The sequence below is a fragment of the Ornithodoros turicata genome, unplaced genomic scaffold, assembly GCF_037126465.1.
Source record: "Ornithodoros turicata isolate Travis unplaced genomic scaffold, ASM3712646v1 Chromosome111, whole genome shotgun sequence".
Classification (NCBI taxonomy): Eukaryota; Metazoa; Arthropoda; class Arachnida; order Ixodida; family Argasidae; genus Ornithodoros; species Ornithodoros turicata.
In genome coordinates, this window is record NW_026999297.1 from 74,683 (window position 1) to 97,741 (window position 23,059).

Here is a 23,059-nt window from a genome sequence, read left to right on the forward strand (position 1 = left end):
GTTAGTTGGGAGATTACCGTGCTTCAAGGTGGCATGAGCGTTTGAGGCATAGACTTCACCATGATTTGTGACTCCTAATCACTAAAATGCGCTTTCACTCTTTCCACATTCTTCTTGCAATCTTATCTTCCTGCTTTCCCACGCGACGTGCCAGTCCGTGTAGAGTGTCGCCATGATTACGGCGAGGAAAACACAACGTTTGACATTCCACCGCTAGGAGCGACTAGAGCATGCTATGCTACGGGATACCAGTGTGCAAGACAAATTGTACGCGGGTACATGCTGTGAGGGAAAAAAGGAGGCAAGAGGCTAGCTACGCAGAAACGAAAAGCTGCGCCTCAAGGACGAATGAAACACAACTCAGGCTGAATCATTTAGAAGTAAACCCTTGAAAAAAAAGTAAAAACCCGCTTTTCCAAATAAAATTTTCAAAAATAAATATATCCAAGGAGGCAAAATCAACTCGTACAAATACATTTCATGAAGACAACTCTTCAAAATAAATCCCTCTGATTGCTGGACGGTTGAAGCTCCTCCTACTTGGGAGGGATATTCCCGGTTGCGAAACTCCCGATTTCGAAAATAAGAGAAAATTATCATCTGCTTCGCAAGATGATATACTGTGTTTAAAAATCCGATATCACGAATTAACCGCTCACCTTCAGGAATTTTCCATATACGTGAAAGTCGTTTTAGCGAAGTCGAATTTTAGAGGCCGTTAGGCTTAGCAGGGCGGGCACGTTGGAACAGCATGTTGGTTAGTTTATTTTAATTATCAAGTTAGTCCAAGTCTCGTGTTGGCATTTTTTGCCAGGTGCGGTTGGAATTTCCCGCGCGCGGCTGTGCATTTAAGACAGCTTTATTTTGCAACAGGGCACAACGGAACATTTATTTCCAGCAGTCCATTGACTCCAAAGCGACTTTCACAGACATCGAAAGTTCGTGAAGCTGAGAGGTTAATTAGTGATATCGGATTTTTAAACAGCAGCATATCATTCGACTCGATTAGAATTACAGGGGGAAAACGTGGAGATGGTGGCATATCATTATAAGAAGCAATCGAGCATTTTCTTTGTTTCGAGACCGTGAATTTTGACATCGGGTCCTTGTTATTCATATGCACCTCGTTTTGTGCATATTTCAATTTCAATTTGTGATATTTCAATTTCAATATTTCAATTTGTGATATTTCAATTTTCCAGCTATCATTAATAATGGTAGAAATATTAGTTGGACAACGTCAACAATAAATGCGCACCATCAACCCTGATCACTTTTCCTTCTCTTTGTGCGACCAACGATTGCACGTTCTCTTGTACGCGTACTTATTGAACCACGTCTCTGCTAACAGGTTACGGGCCCAGCAGGACAGGTTTATATTCGCAACGTTCAAGTACTCTTGAACAGGAGGAACTCAGCATGGCTGCATCAAGTAAGTTGAGCGTGGCGAAGCTCGTAGATGACAACTTCCAGGCGGGGAAATTCAAGACCTCGATGCTTCTTATAAGGGAAGGAACATGGAGGTGCATCGAGGACCCCAAACCTAAGGCACCGTCCGCAGAATGGATCGCAAACGACCAAAAGGCACAGAGTACCATATCTCTCAGCATTGAAGATAATCAGATAAAGCATATAAGTAAGGCCACTACGGCGAAGAGAATGTGGGAAGCCCTACAGAACGTTTACGAAAGAATAAACATGAGGAACAAGTTGTACCTCTTTGGAAAAGTTTACGAGTCACGGCTCAACAAGCAACGGGAAATTGATTACTCCATCAGAGTCTTGTCGAGCGGCTACGACGCGTGAACCAGAGATTTCAGACGTGCTGCGGTGCTACTGAGCGGACTTCCGCAAGAATACGCACTTTATACCCACCCGAGAGTGACATTTAATATGTCAAAGGAAACTCGTCGGTGAGTACAGAAGGAAGAAAATTCTCAGCGTCAGGAAGGAACCCGTGTTGAAGGTACAAGCTGTCAACACAGCAGTGAAGGAGTGTTTCTACTGAGGAGAGAAAGGGCATTCCAAGAAGGAATGCTACAGTCAGTCAAGATACAGAAAGGCACGTTCCAAAGGTTACAAGTGCAAAGAACAAGGATTAAGCATTCGTGTGCACAGTTGAAAGTTCCCGCATGCAGTGGTGCATCGACTCTGGGGCCACATGACCGACAACAAGAATTCCTTCACAAAGTTTTCGGATAAGGAAACAGATCAAGTAACTGTGTAAAATGGTCTGCGCGTATAGCATCAAAAGGTATCGGAAGTGGATACATCGACTGCGACGTAGAAAGAGCTACAAGGCGGATAAAGGTGGGGGACGTTCTGTATGTCCCCAAGCCCGAAACTAGTATTTTATCCGTAAAGAAGCTTACACAACGTGGACGCAAAGTAACATTTCATGCTGACACATGCACAGTGACAAAGGGCAGCCACCTTCTAGCCAAGGGACGAATAGACGACAGTCTCTATCAGCTGCATTGGAATAATAATAATAATACATAATTTGGGGCTTTACGTCGCGAGACGACTGTCAACATGAGCGACACCACAGTGACCACCGGGTCTGTGGATTAATTTTTGCCACCTGAGGGTTCTTTCTGGGCAGTAACGAGCAGGCAAGCATGGTTACAGAACAGGATAAGGAATGCACCCACACACAGCATCGCAGACTTGGTCACAGAAACCGTGACGCAGTGAGGAAGCTTGTCAAGGATAATCTTGAGGGCGGCATAGTAACACAACATTGCAATGAAATTATCAAGTGCTCAAGTTGTCTGCAAGGAAGAATTACTAGGAAGCCATTTCCTAAGAGGACATGTCGGCTCCAAGGGCAAGAGTCCATGAAACGGACAGGTCTCGGGAAGATTTCAGGTTTTTCGTCCGAGAAAGACAAAGCGAACATTCGGTCATCGATCGAATGACATCATCCTCAGGAACTCAGAAGAAGTGCCAGATGCAAGTAGCGTCGAAGAAGACACGGCAGGAAGGTCACCTGAGCCTCATTGGGAGCTCCTCTGTTGGGAATAGACGAGAACGTTTCTGCCCACGCGAGTACCGAAGGAGAAGGAGGAATCGCGAGCCTGGCACTCGGGGCTCTACCTTCGTTTAGGCAGTTTGGTTCCGTCCCTCTGGAATAAAGTGGGACCATATTCATGACAGCGGGTCTCCGAGTTTCCTTCCTGTAACACAAGGAGTGTGACCAACTGGTACAGCAACAACTACGACGGTCGTCAAGAGCTAACAAAGGGGTACCACCAGAACGTTTTTCATACACGGCTCAAGTAGACAACGCGTCAGACCCCGAAACATGGGAGGACCTGCAAAGGTTACCACAATACGAAAGGCATAACTGGTTGAAAGCCACAGATGAGGAGTCTGTGAAGGATATGCAGAACTCGCTACTCTACCGGAAGGAAGAAGACCAATAGGGTGCAAAAAGAAGCACGACAAGGAAGGGGGTACTGAAGTATACAAGGCAAGGCTAGTTACAAAAGGCTACTCTCGGCAGCACGGCCTTGACTATGATACCACGCTTGCACCAGTTGCCGAACAGAGCACTTTAAGATGTGTCCTTACGACAGCTGCAGTACAAAAGATGAAAGTGAAACATTACAACGTAAAAACAGTCTTTCTACATGGGGATATTGAGGAAGACATATACATGGCTCAACCAGAGGGATACATAAAAAAAAAGGGGGCAGGAGCACCTCGTCTGCAAACTAAGAAAGTCTATTTATGGCTTCAAACGGTCGGCGAGGGTATGGAAAACGAAAGTGAACTCCAATGTGACTTGCGGAGAAGTAAAGCCGACCCTTGTCTCTACACACAACATGCAGACAAATCACCGGACGTTCTAGTATTTGTAGACGACTTGATCATTGCCCATGAGGACAAGGGGATTATCAAGAAATACAGCAGACAATAAAGACAGCATTTTAGGACAAATGACTTTGGTGAGGTCGCGCAATGACCTTCGGCATAGAAATGGACCGGGAAAAGGATGGATGATTTCTTCTATGTCAAAGCAAAAATAGAAGTGAGCTACTAAAGCGACAAGGCATGAAAAACTCAAAGGGTGCGGTGACACCTATGGATCCCGGGTACCTCCAGCTGAAGCGAGAAGAGGACTTGCTGCAGACAAATCAAGACTATAGACAAGCGATGGGGGCTTTACCGAACATATCGACTACCTACAACGCGTGCAGACATAGGAATTGCTCTTGGGGTATTGTGTGGGCGAGTCAGTTGCCCACGCCAGAGGGACTGGAACGCCGTCAAGAGGGTACTGCGGTACCTCGAGCAGGCAAAGGATATGAAACTGGAGCTTAGTGCTCATGACGGAGTAGAACCTTCCTGCTACGTAGAAGACAGAAAATCGACTACTGGATTTTTGTCGATGCTTGGAAAAAGCACGGTATCCTGGAGCAGTAGAGAGCAGCCTTGCGTCGCTTTGTCATCCACCGAAGCCGGGTGTACACTGAGTATACTGGTCGTTTCTTTTTTTCTGCAACAAATTTTCATTAAAAGGGGAGTTGCTTTAGGAAGTTTTTACTTTTGTCATTTGATTGCTCGACCGAGCAGCTACTAGGAACCCGTATTTTTTCTCAATTATGGGACTAATTAACAGGGATATTTTAACCAACTTTGTAATTATTGACTCCAGGAAGCACATGGCAATTGCCATATTAAAGCCTCATGTCCGCATGATGAGCTCCTAGTACTGATAAAGCACAAATGTAATCAGAGCGCGCGCTACGGACCTAAGTATTTGACCGCTGTCGCCTACTGTAAACCGAAAGTGGTCGACAAATGAGCGTTAGCGACGTTGATATCTCTGCTCTCACATGACGTCTCAAAACACGCCATACGCGATGTAGGAACCCTCATCGCGGTATGTTTGGCAATCTTTGTTTCGCATTTCTTTTTTGCTTTCTCGTGTGTTCGGGGTCGCTCGCCGTATCACTCCTCTCATTCTGCTGTGCACCGTTCTCAGTCTTGCACTGATGCACAGAGCTCCTTGCAGGCAAAAAATAAAACAACAAAACAAAGATTGTGAGACATACCGCGAAAAGGGTTTTGCTTGTGACGTCTTTCTGTGACGTTAGAGTGACATTCCGAACTCCGAAAACAGCGCTTATTATATTTAGTCCATAAAATGAACGTGCCTTAAGTATTCCATACGCGAAATTTCAATCCTGTTTACGAATGCAGTTTGTCAAGTTTTGAAGAATTGCTGGGCCTCTACAAGTTTCCATGACGCAAGGAGCGGGTAACGTAATCATAAGCCCACAAATTGCAATAATGTCATGTTCTGGAGAGAGCACTCGTCACCTAGCAACGACGTCGGCGTCCGGTAGGGTCACGTGGTGGAAAAGTCAGGTGACGCTGATCGTAAGAGGGAAAAATTGGGGAGATGCCTTCCCCCTCTTTGCGTTTTCTCGAAGGTTGAAGCGGTCGGTTGGGTACGTCACGTGGGGCTCCGCTAACGGAGTGCAAAAAGTGAGCTCCCCGGCAGCAGGGCAACCACGTTGCCAGATGAGGGCCGGGCGCTCTCTCGGAGCCTAACATGACGTCACAGCTCTCAAAAATAAAAATTAATTTACTTAGCTTTCGCATTACGTAGAGCCAAAATATTTTGCAGTGAGACAAGAAGAGTTGAGTAACATAACTTTGGTAGGATTCTGACACGAGATTTAGTACATAGTGGCACATTAAAGGGAGATTCCGGGACAGTCCGAAACTATTATAATGCCTTTGTAAATAAGTTGGATACATTCTTCCGAAATGAGAAATAATGTTGGTTTGGCACGCATTACTTGCCAAAAGAGCTAGTAAGCTCAAAATGAAACTTCTCAAGGTTTCCTTTCCTACCCCCTGTACCATGCGTGGTGTCACCCGTAGTCTGCTCCCTCGATTTCGTTCTAAAATATTCACCAGTGGTAAAAGCAAAACCTCCAGAAAGCCGCACACAAGGAATACCGGTGAGGTGAAGCCCAGTGTTGCTAGATTGCTTTTCCGTGGAGAAGTGCCTAATCGTTAAAAGGAAAACATTCCTTTTCTAATTATCTGTGCCATGCGGGGATAAGAAATTGTATTCACTCAAGTATTATATGGTACGGATTGATGTTGCGCACTCAACACGTTTTTGGGGCGGAGTCTCCCTTTAAGTCAAGGCGGAGATATCGACGTCACTGTCGCTCCTTTGCAGAATACCTCCTGTATACAGCAGACGACGGAAGTAAAGTACTTGGGTCCGTAGCGCGCGCTGTGATTACTTTTGTGCTTCATCAGTGGTTCGAGCGCATCATGTGGAGACCTGGCTTTAATATCGCAATTGAAATGTGCTCCCTGTAGTCAATAATTAAAATGTCGATTGAGAAAAAATAAGGTATCCTAGTAGCGGCCCCGTCGACTAATCAAATGACAAAGGTAAAAGCGTCCAGAGGCAACTCCCGTTTTTACGAAAATTTGTTGCAGCTGAAAAGAAACACCCTGTATAGCTGCAGCTTCCAATGAACTTTCATCCCGGCCAAGTATAGCCACAGTTGCTTCGCGGTGCTAACACGGAATAAAAAAAAAAAACATCCCGGCCAAGTTGGCGGAGCGATGACGGCTCTGACGTCACGGTAGCTCCCCATCTCCGGACGGCAAAAGATCACAGGATGGCTCCGACCCTTCCACTCCTCTGAAACAGGGAACTCAGCCGCTTCCGGCGGCCGCTAGGGTGTCGCACCCAGAAAAAAGTACGCTGCTCGCGTGTTCCGTAAACTTTTGTCCCAACCTGTACCAGAATAGAGGGTGTGTTCAAAGTGCGCGTTACTCGACAAGTTCTAGAGGCCTTCTTATTCACAACATATGAGAGAAAGACGACTGTGTTAGCAGACCTTCTTTCGCTCTCTTATCAGCCACCCAAACCGTTGCTCATCTAGTTTTCTTTGCCCTTTTTCGTAATGTGATAAGGTTTTGCTGTCCTTGTGTCTAGTTTTTTCATACTGAGATAGCCGGGTTCAACAAAGCTCTTTAATAGAATACTGAGGAGAAAACAGACATGGCTGCAACAGCCTAGTCTCGCCAGTCGCGCGCAACTAGTCGCGCCACCACACATACCAACATGTTTAGGATTTAAGACTGTGTAAAAAGTAAACTTGTGAGTGCGCCGCTGATGCTTAGAAACGCTGTCTCTTGCGAGGGACGTAAAAGTCGGCTTAGGTGGGCGCTCACGATGGAAAGTAACTCTTGTGTGTGAGAAAAGAAATGTAGAAAAGGAGAGTTGAGGCCCATTGAGCCATAAGACCGGCGCGCAATTGTTTAATGCACTCGACCAGCAATCGAGAGACTCTCTGCCCTATTTCAACTGGTTATGATCATAGTAGTCTCGCGACATGAAGCCAGCAATTATAATTTAATGAAAAATTAACTACCACTTTTTCTCCTCTTCTTATTCGAACGACGTGTGAGTAATTTGAGTATTTCGGATGGCATCCGGAATGACCTCCAAGGTCTCAGAACACAAGACTCCCTCTGGTGAAAACTGGGACGCAGAAAAGAAGCGAAAGCGGTGCAGTGGAACAAACGCAACGCCTAAACAATTTAGCGCCTGAAAATTTCATTTTAAACAGAGTTGATCCCAGAGTTGAGAGTAAAACAGAGTTGATCCCACGCTCGCTTTCCGCATGCCACGAAACACCTCTCGTCAGGATGCTGCATTAATCCACCGAATGCGCCTCGATGTGGCCTTTACAGCTCAGTGGCGTTACCGCTTGAGGCAAGTTGACTCTTCCACCTGCTGCCACCGTGGTGCTCTTGAGGATCTGGAGCACATTCTTCTTCATTGCCCTCACTACGAACCTTCCCGAACCACACTCTCCGAGTCTCTTCGTCAGCTGGACTCTCGCCCTTTCTCCCTCTCGAAATTGCTTGGTCCCTGGCCCAATCCAGCCCAGCAACGCTCTGCGCTCAAAGCTCTTCTGACATTTCTGGACACCATCGGACTTCGATCGTTATTGTGAAGGGGCTCGTTATTTTATTCCCCCCATTCCATCCAGCAATGGGGTAGAGTATCGCCTGTGGCGATGAAACTCCCCACTCTCCAAGGTCGAAAATAAAGTTGTTGTTGTTCATTTTCTTATTTTCTTATTCAGCGGTTGCATGTGAGAATATCGGGAGACTCTCAAAAGACAAAAAGAAATGGTTCTAAAAATGAATGGTCTAACCGAAAGTGTCCGAAAGGTGAGTGGAAGATGACTCACCAGTTTCTGCTTCATATCATGTTTCATGACCGAAGCACCCGAGGCGTGGCCGACCTGCGCAGAAACTTGCAGCTGAGCAGAGTGCAGCTGGAGAACTAGGTGTTGGAGCTCCTTGTTGAGCACCGCGCTCGTTGACTGCGCTTCATACAGGGAGGCCTTCAACTCTTGCGCTTCTTGCTATAAAATGCGGGAAAGAATTTGTAATCACGAGAACAATTGTCCCCATTCAATTTTTTTTGCACGTGTCTTAGTTGGCCAAGAAATGTCTGCATCAACCTGTGATTCTACGCGTCTGTTACCCGGGTACGTCACGATATCCCAGATCAGGAAATTCAATACCAAAATCCCAAACGGGCATATCACAGCCTATATCTACGAGGCCAGAGAATGGCCGTATTTCAAAATAGGTCATCACTAAGCTGCTTCGTCTGGTTTCGATATTCGGCCGAGACATTGTATCCATGGTTAGGTTTAGCAGCGCGGGCGCGCTGGAGCGACACAAAACGAAGCGACGTCGGTTATTTTATGGTTACGTTATAGGCACACGATAGTTAAAGTTTGTTGACTGCAGGTCCCCGCGCATGTTGTAGTTGGTGACGACATTAGGATGTGGCGGTTTCAGTTGGGATTTTGAAGCTGGGGGGGGGGGTAGACTCTTAACTGTTGGATTCCGGGATACAGCCCTTACCAGCACCGGCGTAAAACTCAGAACGCAGGTATACACTGATGAACAAAAAAGCGTCTGTCCGGCATAACTAACTAAGGGTATCACGAAGACAAATGGAGAGAGAGAGAGGGGGGAGACGAAAAAAAAAAAAGAATACCCTGAGTGAAAAGTACCATTTCATATTGTATCCCTGTATGGTACATGCCTGCCCGATGATGTCGAAACACATAGGCGCCGGTCGTCCACAATGGTGGCGCTAGTTTCCTGGGTTCGTGATATAGTTATCACGATGCAATATCCGCAGTACCGGTCATGACGCCGACACATAAAGTGTAAGTGATGACGTCTGAGAGTCGGAAACATGGCATGACACTCCAAAGAGTTAGCATCTTTTGATAACCAGTTGCCTATCGAGCGATGATGGAGGCCTGATCCAAAACGCTAACTGAGCGCACTGGGGTACCCTCCAGAATGCATTGGCCGAACGCAATGCATTCTGAACAGGCCATCGTCGCACGTCACAGCAAACGTCCGTGATCCGCGGCAGTAGTACTTACTGGAGGATTATGGCAACCAAGGATACCGGTGACCATCGGTATCCCCCCCTGTCCGATATCCAAGCGCATTTGGAGCAGGATACTCAGCGAGGAGCGGGCACCAAGACCTCCAACACGTTTCGCAGCCGCGCGTCGCGTACAAAAGAGTTTTCCTCCTCACATTCGAGCATGCATTAGCGTGCAAAGTACATAACTATCAACCAAAATGTCATTGCCCGCCCATCTTATTCCCACCCAGTTTCACAAACATTACATCCCGAACGAAGAGGTCCACTCTATGGCAGAGCGTTTCATCTGCCCCTTAGCATAGCGTACTTTCCTTCTCGCGCCGAGACATGCAAGCAATAGACATACGCATTTGTACGAGGGAAAATGTTGTCACGAAGCGAAATGGGTCGGCGAGTCGTCGAATAAACAGCGAACGGCTTATTAGACTACTTGGTAGCAAAACACAAGAGTGATAGCTCTCTGAACACAACTGAGTCCAAATAATGAATGCTCCAGCTTGGAGCGCACAAGCATTTAAGCGTCACGCTGAAAAGTCTAGAAACAGCACGTGCGTTTGCCAGAGAGCAGGCGATGTGTCTGGAAGCTTCTTGCTTCTTCTTCAGCATGCGCCGGGATGAGATGTACCGTTTCGTGCCTGCCCTGGAAGTTTCGCGATGATGATTCGTGGCACTGCCCCCTCCGTAGACGTGGCATCGTCTCGATGCCGTTTCTTCTCCGTTTCAGCCGTTTCAGCGCTACCTGCTGTAGTACGGCTTGAGTCGAACGACATGAACTATTTCAGTCCTCGGGGGTCGTCGAGAGGGAACGCGGTCCTCAGGTACCACTTCGTAATCCAGGTCTCCAATGCCTCGAAGTACTTTGTAGGGTCCGAAGTACCGCTTCAGTAGCTTTTGCCTCAGGCTTCATCGTCCGGCGTCCAAACCCATCCACGGCGTCCAATCGGCGTCCAAACCCATACCAAGTCGCCTGGACTGAAGCGTACGTCTCGTCGGCGCAAATTATATCTTCTTTCATCGACGCGTTGTTGTTGACCAAGGCGTAGTCTTGCCAGCTGGCGGGCTTCTTCTGCGCGCTGTGTGAAGTCCAGAGCGTCGTTTTCCACATCACTGGGTTCGTGGGGCAGCATCGCGTCCAGCATAGTCGATGCGTCATGGCCGTGTGCAAGGCGGAACGGTGTGAATCCCGTTGTTTCCTGGACAGCCGTGTTATAGGCGAACGTGACGTACGTTTCGACGTAAACCCTCAACTCAATACAACTCAAAAGCAAACCCTTCCCCAGATGCTCAACGATTTCAGTGACTGCTTCGCTGCATCGTGGAAAGTAAGACAAACGCCCATTGCGAAGCACCGCATCATCGTCGACGAAAAGGTCCGTCCAATTCACCGCATGCCGTACCGGGTCTCCTGCAAAGAGCGAGAAACGATCCGGCCGCAAGCAGAAGATGACTGCGGAGACCAGTACCCAAGTGGCGCAACCTGTTGCCACGCCCATAGCCCCTGCATGGTTGCCGAAGACATTCAGCGGGGAGTATTACGACGACGTGGACGATTGGGTCGACCACTACGAGCGGATCGCCAAGTTCAACAACTGGAGTGACGACCAGAAGCTCGTCAACGTCTATTTCTCCCTGGAAGGCACCGCGAAGACATGGTTCGAGAATCGGGAGACTTCGCTCACGTCCTGGGACGTCTTCAAAAGCAAACTCCGCGAGGCGTTCGCTCTTCAACAACTAGCTGAACGCGCTGAACATCTGCTCCAGAGACGGATCCAGCTGCCAAACGAAAGCGTTACAGGCTTCGTCGAAGATGTGTTGCGGCTCTTCTGGCGAGCTGACCCCAAAGCATCCGAGGAGAAGAAGGTTCAGCGACTCATGAGGGGGTTAAAAGAAGAACTTTTTCGCGCCCTGTCCCGAGATCCACCCGCCACGAGCGACGCTTTGCTGGACGAAGCCGTCCGCATTGAGAGGACCCTGCTCTCTCGCGGTACCGTCGACCAACGACACCATGGCTACGAGGCTTTCTCCACGACCGCTGGCCTCGACGTCGGATCGCTCAGACAGCTGATTCGAGAGGTGGTACGCGAAGAAGTACGAGCTCTCCCCTGTCCTGAGAAGGCTCAACACCTTTTGTCTTCGATCGGTGCGATTATCAATGACGAGGTTCAGCAGGCAATCCAGACATCGTCAACCGCCAACCCGGCGCCGAAGTACCGAGACCAACCTACGCCGCCGCTCTGAGACAGGTGCCAGCTACTCGTCCGTCGTACTACGGAAACCGTTGGACGCCTCCTCGGCCTGTCCATCCTACTCCGAGCGTCTCGCCACACTCTCAGCCGTTTCGCAAAGCGGATGTTTGGCGGACTCCCATCTTCAGAAGATCACTCCCAAGATTTTCCCTACGTAATGGTGTCCTCTACAAAGAAAACCATGCACCTCCACCAGAAATGAGAGATGTACCGTTTCGTGCCTGCCCTGGAAGTTTCGCGATGATGATTTGTGGCAATATTTTATTAAACTAAAGTAGACTAGCAATCAGCATAGAGAGGTGTAAAGTTAAAACGAGGAATTGCTGCAGGCAACATTCATATCCTACACACACACTACAGATATTGTAATATTTAATATCAAATGGATAGGTTCGATAACTCGAGCGCGCAAACAATCACTTAACCAGAGCAGATAGTATTTATTGAAGAACTTCCAGGAACACAACTTTTAATTAAGGAAGATATTCTTAGTCCATACAATGATAATTAAAATTTAAATTGCTACCATAACAAGTCTGAGCTTCTTGTATGTGACCTCCATCTTCGTAATGTAAATCAGTATTAAAATATAATATACGTGTCAATAATTAGTTATTCCATGCTCAAATAATTTGAATGCTATTCAATACGAGTCTTTCGTTTGAAGAGCACAACAGAGGAACATACCACACCATACAGGAAAGCAATCATTAAACAAGCAATAGTTAACACTGTCTGAGGGATATCAATAGCACAACTTTTAGTTAAATATTCTTTAACTTCAAAGCTTACTATCAACACGACCTGAGCTAAAGGACCAACGCCGAGGAGAGGAATACGAATTATAATATGGGCTACAATTTTCGTTGATATGAAAGATGGTACAGACTTCACTTTCTTGTGAATTCAGAATGATTACATGTACACTCATTAAATACATTTTCAACTCACATTCACACATTTTGCCGAACATTTCCATGAGAATAACCCAGTGACACACACACGCTCAGATAGAGTGATAGACATATTCACTGACCACAGTCCGCTAGAACTGGTTTCACCTCTCCTTTCACTCACCCCTCTTTGCTCAAAACGTGCGGGAGATAACCCTCAACCCCCAATCGACGATTCCCTCCCAAAGACGTGATGGTGTACTGCACCGTCCCGCTTTGCCAGCCGAAGAAAGCAGTGTAGGACCCAAGTATTTCTTTCAGCGAGTTCCTCTTAAATGCTGCCTTACGGGAGAAGTGGCTCGAAATATATCGCGGGGTCCTGACACAAGTAACTTCATTGCGATTGTTTCATTTCATGTACGGTGTACTTTAATGGATTGCAGTGTGCACCATAGTTATAGTTTCATACACAGTTTCAGACAAGCGCAGGACATTGCGGAAGCAACTTGCTTCAACTTTCACTAGAAAGGACACTCAGCATCTCAATGCCCATCAGCAAAGCAACCCTCCGAAGGAATTAATGGATCGCACCACATATATAGTTTCATATAATAGCTGAGTACCTTTTACGCATCTCTCTCTGAAAGAACGAATAATGAACCGTGGCCTCCGACCAGGAATGGGCGTAAATACATCCTTTGAGCATTTAAATATATATACAAAATACTTTGTTGAAAGGGGTGTTTAAATATTCTTCATAAATATATATATAAATATTATTTTCGATATTTAAATACCGAATATATATATATAGTATTTAAATACCGTAACTACTACCATAAATAATGTGAGGAAAATGTCATCCGGAATTACAGAAATAACGAGGATCATAACAATTCAGCAAGGAAAAATAGCATTTATTTGTTAGATTATCATGGTAACTTTAATGTTAGAAATTTTTTTGAAGACTGCATCACTAAGGCGTCTTGTGTTCGGCCGTACAATCAGATTCGCAAAAGAGAACAGCATCAGGTCGGCTCCACAGGTACCCATGAACAAAGGCTCGTATTAAATTTGATGAATGTGCTTCGTACAACAACGTAACCAGCCGCGACCACTGTCTACAACAACGGCGAAGAACTCGCCATCTAAAATCGTTTTTCGCCTGCATACTACCTCAAACACTGCGCCCTAAACTCGCCTTGCGGCCTTGCATCTCCCACGAGTGAAAAAGGAACACAAAAAAGGCACCACAAGGACGCCCTGCAGAAAAGCAACCATCAAGAAAAGTTCTCAAAGTGGCTTCTATCCGAACGGCATAATAAAGGTTAGCACAGCATTGTAATGGCAGGCCGAAAAAAAAAGGACCAATAAGTAGGAAAACAAAACAAGCAACTGCTGGTTCAAAACTGAAGTGCTTGCTTATACAACAAATTCTTTTGGAAGTCGTAGCTGGTGTCAGTCATCTCTTTGCCAGGAACAGTTTCTTCTTACAGTCGCATTCACCCCTTCTCTGTAACTGGCGTGTATGTTAACACGTAACGCCTTTCACGCGAAACGAAAACTCTGAACGCGCTTGCGTCTGAGAATCAAAAATGCATGATAACTGGCCCACCACGCAAGGTGCTGCTGCCAAGTTTATATGTACGATGTACGGCACATAGCACGCGAGTTTCACAGCTTTACATGCCACCTTACGGATGGTGCAGTGGAGTGGCCGGTGGATGCACGGGAACTATTGTTCGGACATTCTTTGCTTGTCTCTTGCATAGTTGACACGACTGACTACATTATACGCGTATAATGTAGTTTTTTTTAGCCTTTACAAAAGTTATATTAAGAAAGGTATGAGAGCAGCATAGATGTCGTTTTTGCTGTTGAGTGCTATACGGCCAAGCTGACATCCTCTCCAAGAAAGTGCGTAACTACGAGATGACTAATTACCTAAAATTCATTAATTAACTTTTAATTAAGGGATTTCGGGCAAAAGCGATATACCAGATTGAGAGACCCTCCGAAGGAATTAATGGATCGCACATTTATATGCAGTGTTGTTCAAGTAACGGTCACGGGGATTGGGTCACTGCAAGCTTTTCCCAATAGTCGATCCAAAATAACCTCACGAAACATCTCTGCCTCACCCCATGGCCAAACCGGCCCCTACAGGTCGTCGGAGGAGGGAAAAAAATTCCACTAGGCAGTTGGTTCGCATTCAGTCTCAGTTCAGGGTTCAGGGTTCCAAGGTCAGTTACCACTGACCTTGGGAGAAGATTGGCTTAGCAGCACAAGTTGAACTTCCTGTCAAACCGCAATACCCATCAGAACTTCATTGTATGTTGGACTCAGTCGTAATAACTTGCGAAGAGACCTGCGAATGGCGAACGCTGCTCTTCTTCAGGAATCGTCACTCAAGTTCGTTCAAGTTTCTCAAGTTCGTGTTCCAACGCCATTCTCTAAACGGAACATGTCTTTAAGGATCAAAAACACCCATGATCATCCCTTCCTCAGCTACTCCATGCGCTTATCTTTGCCTCACCGCTTCATGTTTTTGAGAAGTCACTTGAAGCCTCGTCACTACATTCCAAGACACAAGCAATCAACTCAAACAATGCACTTGCATTGCCTCACCTAGACAGCAAGGACAATCAAGCGGAGCTTCCTCAACATACAAGTCACGTTACCAAGGCCCTAAAGCAGAGCTTCCTCAGCAGCAAACACCGGAACTCAGCTTACGCCAGAGGAACACTCCAAAATCGTTGGTATCCTTGAGGATCACCACTCACTGTTTGCCCAAAATGACCAGGACCTAGATCTGTGTACTGGTATTGAACACGAAATTGAATATTTGCCAGGTGTCCAACCATACAGTAGCCAGCCCTATCGTTACACTATGCAAGATCGTCGCTTTCTTGAGCAGCACACACCTTTCCTTCTCGAAAAATGTATTATTGTACCATCAGCAGGCACATGGGCTTTCCCATCAGTTGTTGTCACTCGAGAAACAAAGAAACGACTTTGTGCGAATTACATTGACCTCAACACGCGAACTCTCAGCGTAGTACGCCCTTTTTGCCACGAGCCGACGACATCATAGATGATATTGCTGGATCTTCGTTATTTTCATCGTGACACCTAAAGTCAGCATATTGGCAGATACCTGTCAAGACCACAGACTAACCTAAGACCTCATTTATAACTAGGGATCGTTTTTTTCTCTCGATCGACGATTTATAACTCGATCGACGTTTTCGATGTTTATTTTTGGGCCTATTCGGCGTATGTTTTTCGATGTTTTTTTATTTTCGCGAAATCTGAGTTTTTCTATGTTTTTCCTTGCGTGTACATGGTTTACCCGACAGTTGTTGGCGAATAGCACTTACAATACAATTTTAGTGCTGTGCGCATCTAACGCAGTCTTAACAACAACCACCAATGCAAATTACCGGTTTTGCCAGTACCAGTTTTACGAAGTACCAGTTCGAGTTCTATAATTACTGCAAGAAATTACCAGAAGGCGTTTGCTCACGCCGCGTTTGCACGTGCTTCGATATGGACGCCGCACCTCCTCCACAGCCCACATTAACTCTCACGCGGCAATACTTGCATACGACAACATTTTCCTTGCCTAAGAGTTGAAAAACTTGATTTTCGCAAACGTGTAGTCCGAGGCCCTCTTCCTTTTTCTTCCCATCTCGGGTGCCGTGGAAAGTGGAGGTGTATGTACTGTCGTAACCTCTCCAATAAACAACTAAAGGCCGGTGACCGAGATTCTACTTGACGTCACGTCCCTAAAAGGTTCACAAGCGCGGTGGGGTACCTACAATGGCAGAAGAATGAGATTCCCACCAGGGCACCCGATCCGGGACGAAAGGATTGACCCTGGAACACTCGATCAGTGTGGTCGCAGGTCAAACAACCATAGCAGATACCAAGAAAAGAAGAGTAATAAAGGAAAGCCTGCTTGGCATGTTGGCATGTGCAGCAATTTATCTGTCATGGTCCCTGGAATGTTCCTCTGTATTCGATGTTTTTCGATTAAAACCGAATGAGGGAAAATTTACCCGGCGTATGTTTTTCGATTAAAACCGACAACGCGGAACCTATAAGACACGAAGGCACTTATCAATGGACACGTATTCCATTTGGATTGAAAAAAATTCACCTGCAACATTTCAACGTGCAATGAATACGATCGTCAAACCTCGTCATGCGAAGTATGATGTAAAAGTTTATCTTGACGATATTTTGCTATTTGCTCAGACATCCGGGACCTCCAAAATGAAGTCCTTGACTTGATCTTCGCCAACGGATTGAAAGTTTTCTTGGATAAATGCTGTTCGGGGCATCAAACTTCTCGGCTTTGTAAGGATGGTAAACATCCAGATCCAAAGGAAGCAGAAGCAATTTTACCAACTCCTGCACGAAAGACTGCCAAAGAGGTGCTATCATGGGTGCAAACCACGAGCGCTTCCACACACGCTTCATTCAGAATATTGTCGCACCGCTTCAAGCTGTAATCAGAGCTGAAAGTTTTGCTTGGGGTGAAAACTGCATAGAATAAAAGAAGCTTGGACGTCCACAGATGACGGTAACGACAGATGCTTCCGCTGTAGCCCTTGGAGCTGTTCTGTCGCAAACCCAAGACGGTCGCGAAATCGCCATTGAATGCGCTAGCAGAACTCTTTCAAGAAGTGAAAAAGCTCTCCATGGTAATGTATGGGAAGCCATGGCAGTACATTGGACAATAACGATCAAGTTTCGACAGTACCGCATCGGCGAAAAATTTCATGTCCTAGCAGGACTGTGAAATCATTTACTTGAAACCTTCAAAGTGCTTCACAACTATCCGTATCGACTTGTTAGAGTTTGACTTTTCTGTTTCGCATAAACCTGGGAAACAAAACGTCATTGCAGACATGTTGTCCAGACCTGCTTATGCAACATTCTGGACTTCCATGACCAGAATTCAGGGGCACCTCCTCTGTTGCAGGTTCTGCCTGGCAGCAGAACAACATGCACCCCCCCAACTTGAGGAAAACTTACACACAAGTTAAAATTGCAAAGACCGTGGCGCACGAGCATAGAAGAGGGTAAGAAAATTTATGGAATCGTGGCGCATTCACCGTGACGATAACGCATGCAACAGTCACAAAGGGCCACTACCTGATTGCTACAAGGTCATGACTAAGCTAGAACTCGGATGGTGTATGGTTCTTGTTTCATTCTAATGATGATGCCCGAACAGGCATCGAAACGTCATATTACATTTTGTTTCATGGTTGCGTTAAGCCAGTGTGTGTAAGTTTTCCTCATGATGTCCCCTGGCTTTTGGTCTATCTTCAATGTACCAACTTGAAAGAAAAGCATGAGGCGAGGAGGAAGGTAGATGGAAAGAGGGGTGGGCAGACGAGAAAGGCAATTTATACGTCAGATATCGCCCGCGGAGCCAGCCCAAGGAGCACAATGTACTGAAAGTCGGGTGCGATGGGTGTGAACGGGTAGGTGCAAGGCATTGAACAGACTTGTGAAACTAAAGAGCATTGATAAGACGCATACCGTCTACCCTTATCATTTCAATGCTTAATTCCAAAGTTTGCGTGTTACAGTCTCTTCCCGACACCATCAAGAATTTCTTTCGATTACCAACACCCTCCCCTAAAAAAATAAAAATAAGCAAACAAGCAGAAAGCAGAAGAGTGCTTATTTTCAGAACAACTACCCAAGCAGCACAATGTACTGAAAGTCGAGTGCAATAGGGGTGGACGGTAAGTGTCTTATCAATGTTCTTTAGTTTCACGAGCGTGTCCAAGGCCTTCCACCTACCCGCCCACCTCTATTGCACCCGGTTTTCAGTACATTGTGCTGCTTGGGTAGAGGTGGCAGCAGAGTCACGTTCGACACGAAAAGTAATTGGTAAAGCAACACCTCCCTGATAGCGTCAGGCCTGCGAGCTTACGTGACCTACGAAGGTCTGTCTGCCTAAGCAGCACAATGTACTGAAAGTCGAGTGCAATAGGGGTGGACGGGCAGGTAGAAGGCCTTGAACAGGCCCGTGCAACTAAAGAACATTGATAAGACACATACCGCCCACCACTATGGTACTCGACTTTCAGTACATTGTGCTGCTTGGGTGGCTTTGCGATCTGCTTCGAGCCTTTCTTCTCCTTCACTCTTTCATTTACTTCATAGCAGCATCCACAACTGTAACAGCAGGCATTCCTGTGTGACGTAGGGCGCAAGCCTTCTCCTTATCCTGAGGTGTTGCGTAACTGTGCTCAGATATGCCTGAGAAAAACGAAGAAAGGTGCAATCCCAAACTGTGGTGATAAGATGGTAAGGACCAACGGACGTCATATCAACGTTTCCTTTCATTGCACCAAGAATAGTGTTGTGCGAACGTCCGTGATGCTTCTCGCAGATAATCGCGCCAGTCTTCTGTAATGTTTGCGGGCGTTTTATTCGCTTTATTGTGAAATGGGGTGAACATGATAGACAATTTTAGCAAGCCGTTCATAATGTGGCTTGGGTCGTACTGTAACAGCCTGAACTGCACATCGGCGCCGACAGGCATGATAACATTACAAACGGTCCGCTAAAACTGATTTTATGCGCTTGCTATTGATAACGTGAAATAAGAGACTTCAACTAGCCAGCAACGACAGTCTTCGGAGTCCCATAAGAAGGCACTTTGTAATATGCGAGAAGCTGTAAAGAAAAACACGGATGCAAGTACAAGTTTTCTCACCCGTCGGAAGCACTAATCCGCAGTCTCCGTGGGACGTGCATTACTTGATATGAACGTTTGATTAAAATGCATGGGAAGCCTTCTAAGTGCGAACAAGTCAAGTGCGAACAACTTAAGGATGAACAAATAAAATTTAAAAAGAGAAACAAAAATTTCGACCCTTGCTATTGTAAAGAGAGCGACTAACGATACTCCCTCTGCTGTTGTTCTGCAATGTTAACATCTTGGCATTCTGCAAACCGGAGACTTCCTGTAACGGTGTAGTAAGTCCGGATGCAATGAAAAGTGATCTACCTTTCACATACTAGTCAAGTTATGTCATAGTGCCCATTAATAAGGCATCCAGGGTGAAAATTGTGACGCTTTTAGCTTGCCGTTATCTCAAAACTCGCTTCATCAAAAAGAAGGGCATGACCCTCAGATCGAAGTCTCCACCCCAATTAGACACCAACGTGGGACCTCCCATAGGAGTACAGGTCGGGAGAAAAGACACCCTAGAGTCACTAAATAGGGGTACAGAGTATCGCATTCCTTTTCCGCGCCGCTGTTCGGTGTCTGAGATTGGGCCGATCGTGTCACGTGCTTTCTCCTTCCAAGAACGCGTTGTCATGTTGAGTCCCCTCCATCCGAAACCAGTTTCCTCTGTTGCGCGCTGTTCACCGGCGGGGGCTGTTGCCGTCCCATTGCTAGGCGACGCCGGACCCAAGATTGCGTGGCTCAGTGTCGCTACTCTGCTCCCTATTTAGTGACTCTACGACACCCTAGCGGCCACCGGAACAGTTCACTGTTTCGGAGGGGTGGAAGGGTGCGTTGTTAGCGACACACAGCGGCAGCTTCCACTTCCCAGACACTCCCAAGCCCCCAACCGACACAGGAACTACCACTGTGTGTCGCTAACAGCGCACGCTTCCACCCCTCCAAAGCAATGACTTCACACGCCGGCCGCTAGGGTGTCGCACTGAAGAAAAAGCACACCACTCGCGTGTTCCGCAAACTTTTGTCCCAACCTGTACCTAAGTGTCGACGCGTCTTTCTAGAGCTCAGGGTCAAAAAAATATTCCATGTGAAATCCATAGCTTCAATGAAGGGCAGGGTGTACGCCGGCCATGTCAACTTGACGAGGGTGTGTCCTGCAATTCAGGGAATGACTGAAATATCTCACTTCCTAGGGTGGTCACCTTCAGATGACACACCCTTGGAAATCACTGGAGAGGCGTGTTAGCTCAGCTCAATTGGTAAGAGTAATTGGTACGTAATTGGACCGGTAATCCAGAAGATGTGGGTTCGAGTCCTATACAGCTGGCTAACCTTTCCAGTGACTTACTTCTTTCATCATTCATTTCTTAGGCACTTGGTCCTTTGTACGTATTTGTCCTTTCTATGTGTTCCAGTCTCAGAACATCAACTGCCATCATGTTCACAAGAACTTAGTCATACTTTCATAGTTGGAGCATTTCTTATTCATATTTTAAAACAATAGCTGCTAAAAATGTGTCAGACACCGTTACCAAGGCTGTCTCAGGTGAAACATGATTTTTCCCAGAAGCCCAATAACGTATGACGCTGCATCACATATGCTATTTTGGAACTATCACTGCAGACATATTATGAAGATATTATCTGAGTTCCACAATAAACAATATGAACCACATTTCATGTTACATCATCTTTGACTACTACATGAATATTTGAGTATTTGAGCAGCCCAAGATACAAAGCTTGGTTCCTCAGGGTCTACATCCTACTCGCACTGAGCGCACACTTTGTGTTGACTAACACGTTGCAAACTACTAGGTATCAACTCTAGATGAAAGATGGAAGTCACTGAAAATGTTAGCCAGCTGTAGGGCTCGAACCCACATCTTTTGGATTACCTGTCCAGGGCTCTACCTATTGAGCTAAGCTCCCCAGCGACTTCCAGGGTGCGTCATCTGAAGGAACAAACCTTCCAGCCTCAGAACTTCAGTTCTCTCACGTATCAACTCTACTTCGGGTTTCGTTTTGTTGTTTTCGTTTTACTTCATCTTTATCTGTGTGTGAATAAAGGCAGAGGGAGCGAGCTACTACGGAAAAACAGCGCAGAGACGGGACACGAAGAAGAAACGAAGTACACACACAGAGCGCTCACTAGCAACTGAAGCTTCATTTCCCAACAGGGGCAAAACCGAAAAGGAGAGAAGAACATGAAAGGAGGACAATCAAGAACACTCAAGGTATATCGAAACAGGTAGCGCAACTCCCATAGGCCCCTGTGTCTTCAAAATGACGCTATCATAGAGACGGTCATCAGCGCCATCCATCCGTTGCGCAGACTACTACGATTGTAAAAAAATGACGTCAGAGACGACGTCAGCCGTATGAATAATATGTAGTGCATAAGTAGCCATGGCACGTTTACATTCGCAACTTCGTTTGTGTTCTATTACCTTTTCCTGGCCAAAGCAACAACAACAACAAAAAAAAAAAACAGACGAGAACACAGTAAAATGAATCATATCAGGTTTAATGAATCAATTCGGAATACATACAGTCATCACAGATTTTGAAGACTCCAAACAGAAGGGCATCGTGATGACCACACAGAAATTAGGAAGGTCCATTCGTGATCAGGAAGTGATTAGAAAGTTGCATTTATTCAATGAGTGGCCATTACAGGTCCATTGAAACAAAACATGACGTCGTTGGTGCACAGTTGATTCCTGCTAACACTCACGCTATCATGGCCGCTCGTTCCATGACGATTTTTTTTTTTTTTCGCGGGGCAAGCAGCAGGGGATGCATTGTATTCATCTGTTCACACGTGTTAATCTTGGCCTACAGCTCCGAGATGTGAACGTCGCTTCCTGTTTAACCCAAAAAGTGTACGAACTCCGCATTACAATGCTAGGTTGGCGCAGACATCCTTTTGTAGTTGCTATTAGTGAGCGGGGCAGTTTGTCATTGCAGGTGATTAAACAGTTGGTTCCGGGAACGTCTGCCGAACAACCTGAACAGGCCTCCAGGTGTTTAAAAAGTTCAGAAGTACTTGATTTGATTTTGACATTATTAGCGTGTTCCCGAAGCCTATCGTTTAGGCAACGGCCACTCTGGCCAATGTAGGAACCCCCACACCGAAGGGGTATAGGGTACACGCACGACTTTTTGCAGACTACGAACTTTTTTGTGTGGGATGTGGTGCATCGCTGGCTTTGACGAGGTTTCATGTAGGGTGTGAGGGTGGACAGCTTGTTGTGAACAGAGTAGGCTACTCTGATTTCTTGCGAGGTTGCAAATATTCCTATGGCATGTGAAATACCGTGGTAAAACGGTAGGACCACGCGGCGGTTCAGTGGGCGTTCAGGGTTCAGGGGTTTGGTGGAATTGAGGAGATTTTGCAGCGTAGGTAAGAGTGTTCTTCATTGCCCTCCTTTCTTCTCTCCTTTTCGGTTTTGCCCCCATTGGGAAGCAAAGCTCCAGTTGTTAGTCAGCGCTCTGTGTGTGCACTCGTTTCTGCTTCGTGTCTCGTCTCTGCACTGTTTTTACGTAGTTATGTACCAACTTGCACAAATCTCCGCCTTAACTCAGCGAGCTATAACTGCCTGCTCATTCTGGAACGAATCGTGGACTGGGTGGTTGCTCCGGCTGAATGTACGAAGCATATGACCGAGTTAATTCAACAAAGGTTGTGGGCCCAGGAGTGGCTTCATATGTACTT

At 46.3% G+C, this 23,059-nt stretch overlaps 1 protein-coding gene across 1 annotated transcript in view; it reads right to left on the reverse strand.

Annotated features, from left to right (window-relative positions):
- LOC135371559 (Golgi-associated PDZ and coiled-coil motif-containing protein-like) overlaps positions 1 to 23,059 on the reverse strand; it is a 159,793-nt gene that overhangs the window by 37,286 nt on the left and 99,448 nt on the right. Inside the window, exon 2 of the mRNA XM_064605550.1 lies at positions 8,250 to 8,426. Coding sequence (XP_064461620.1) covers positions 8,250 to 8,426 — 177 coding nt within the window. The remainder of the gene's footprint in view (positions 1 to 8,249; positions 8,427 to 23,059) is intronic.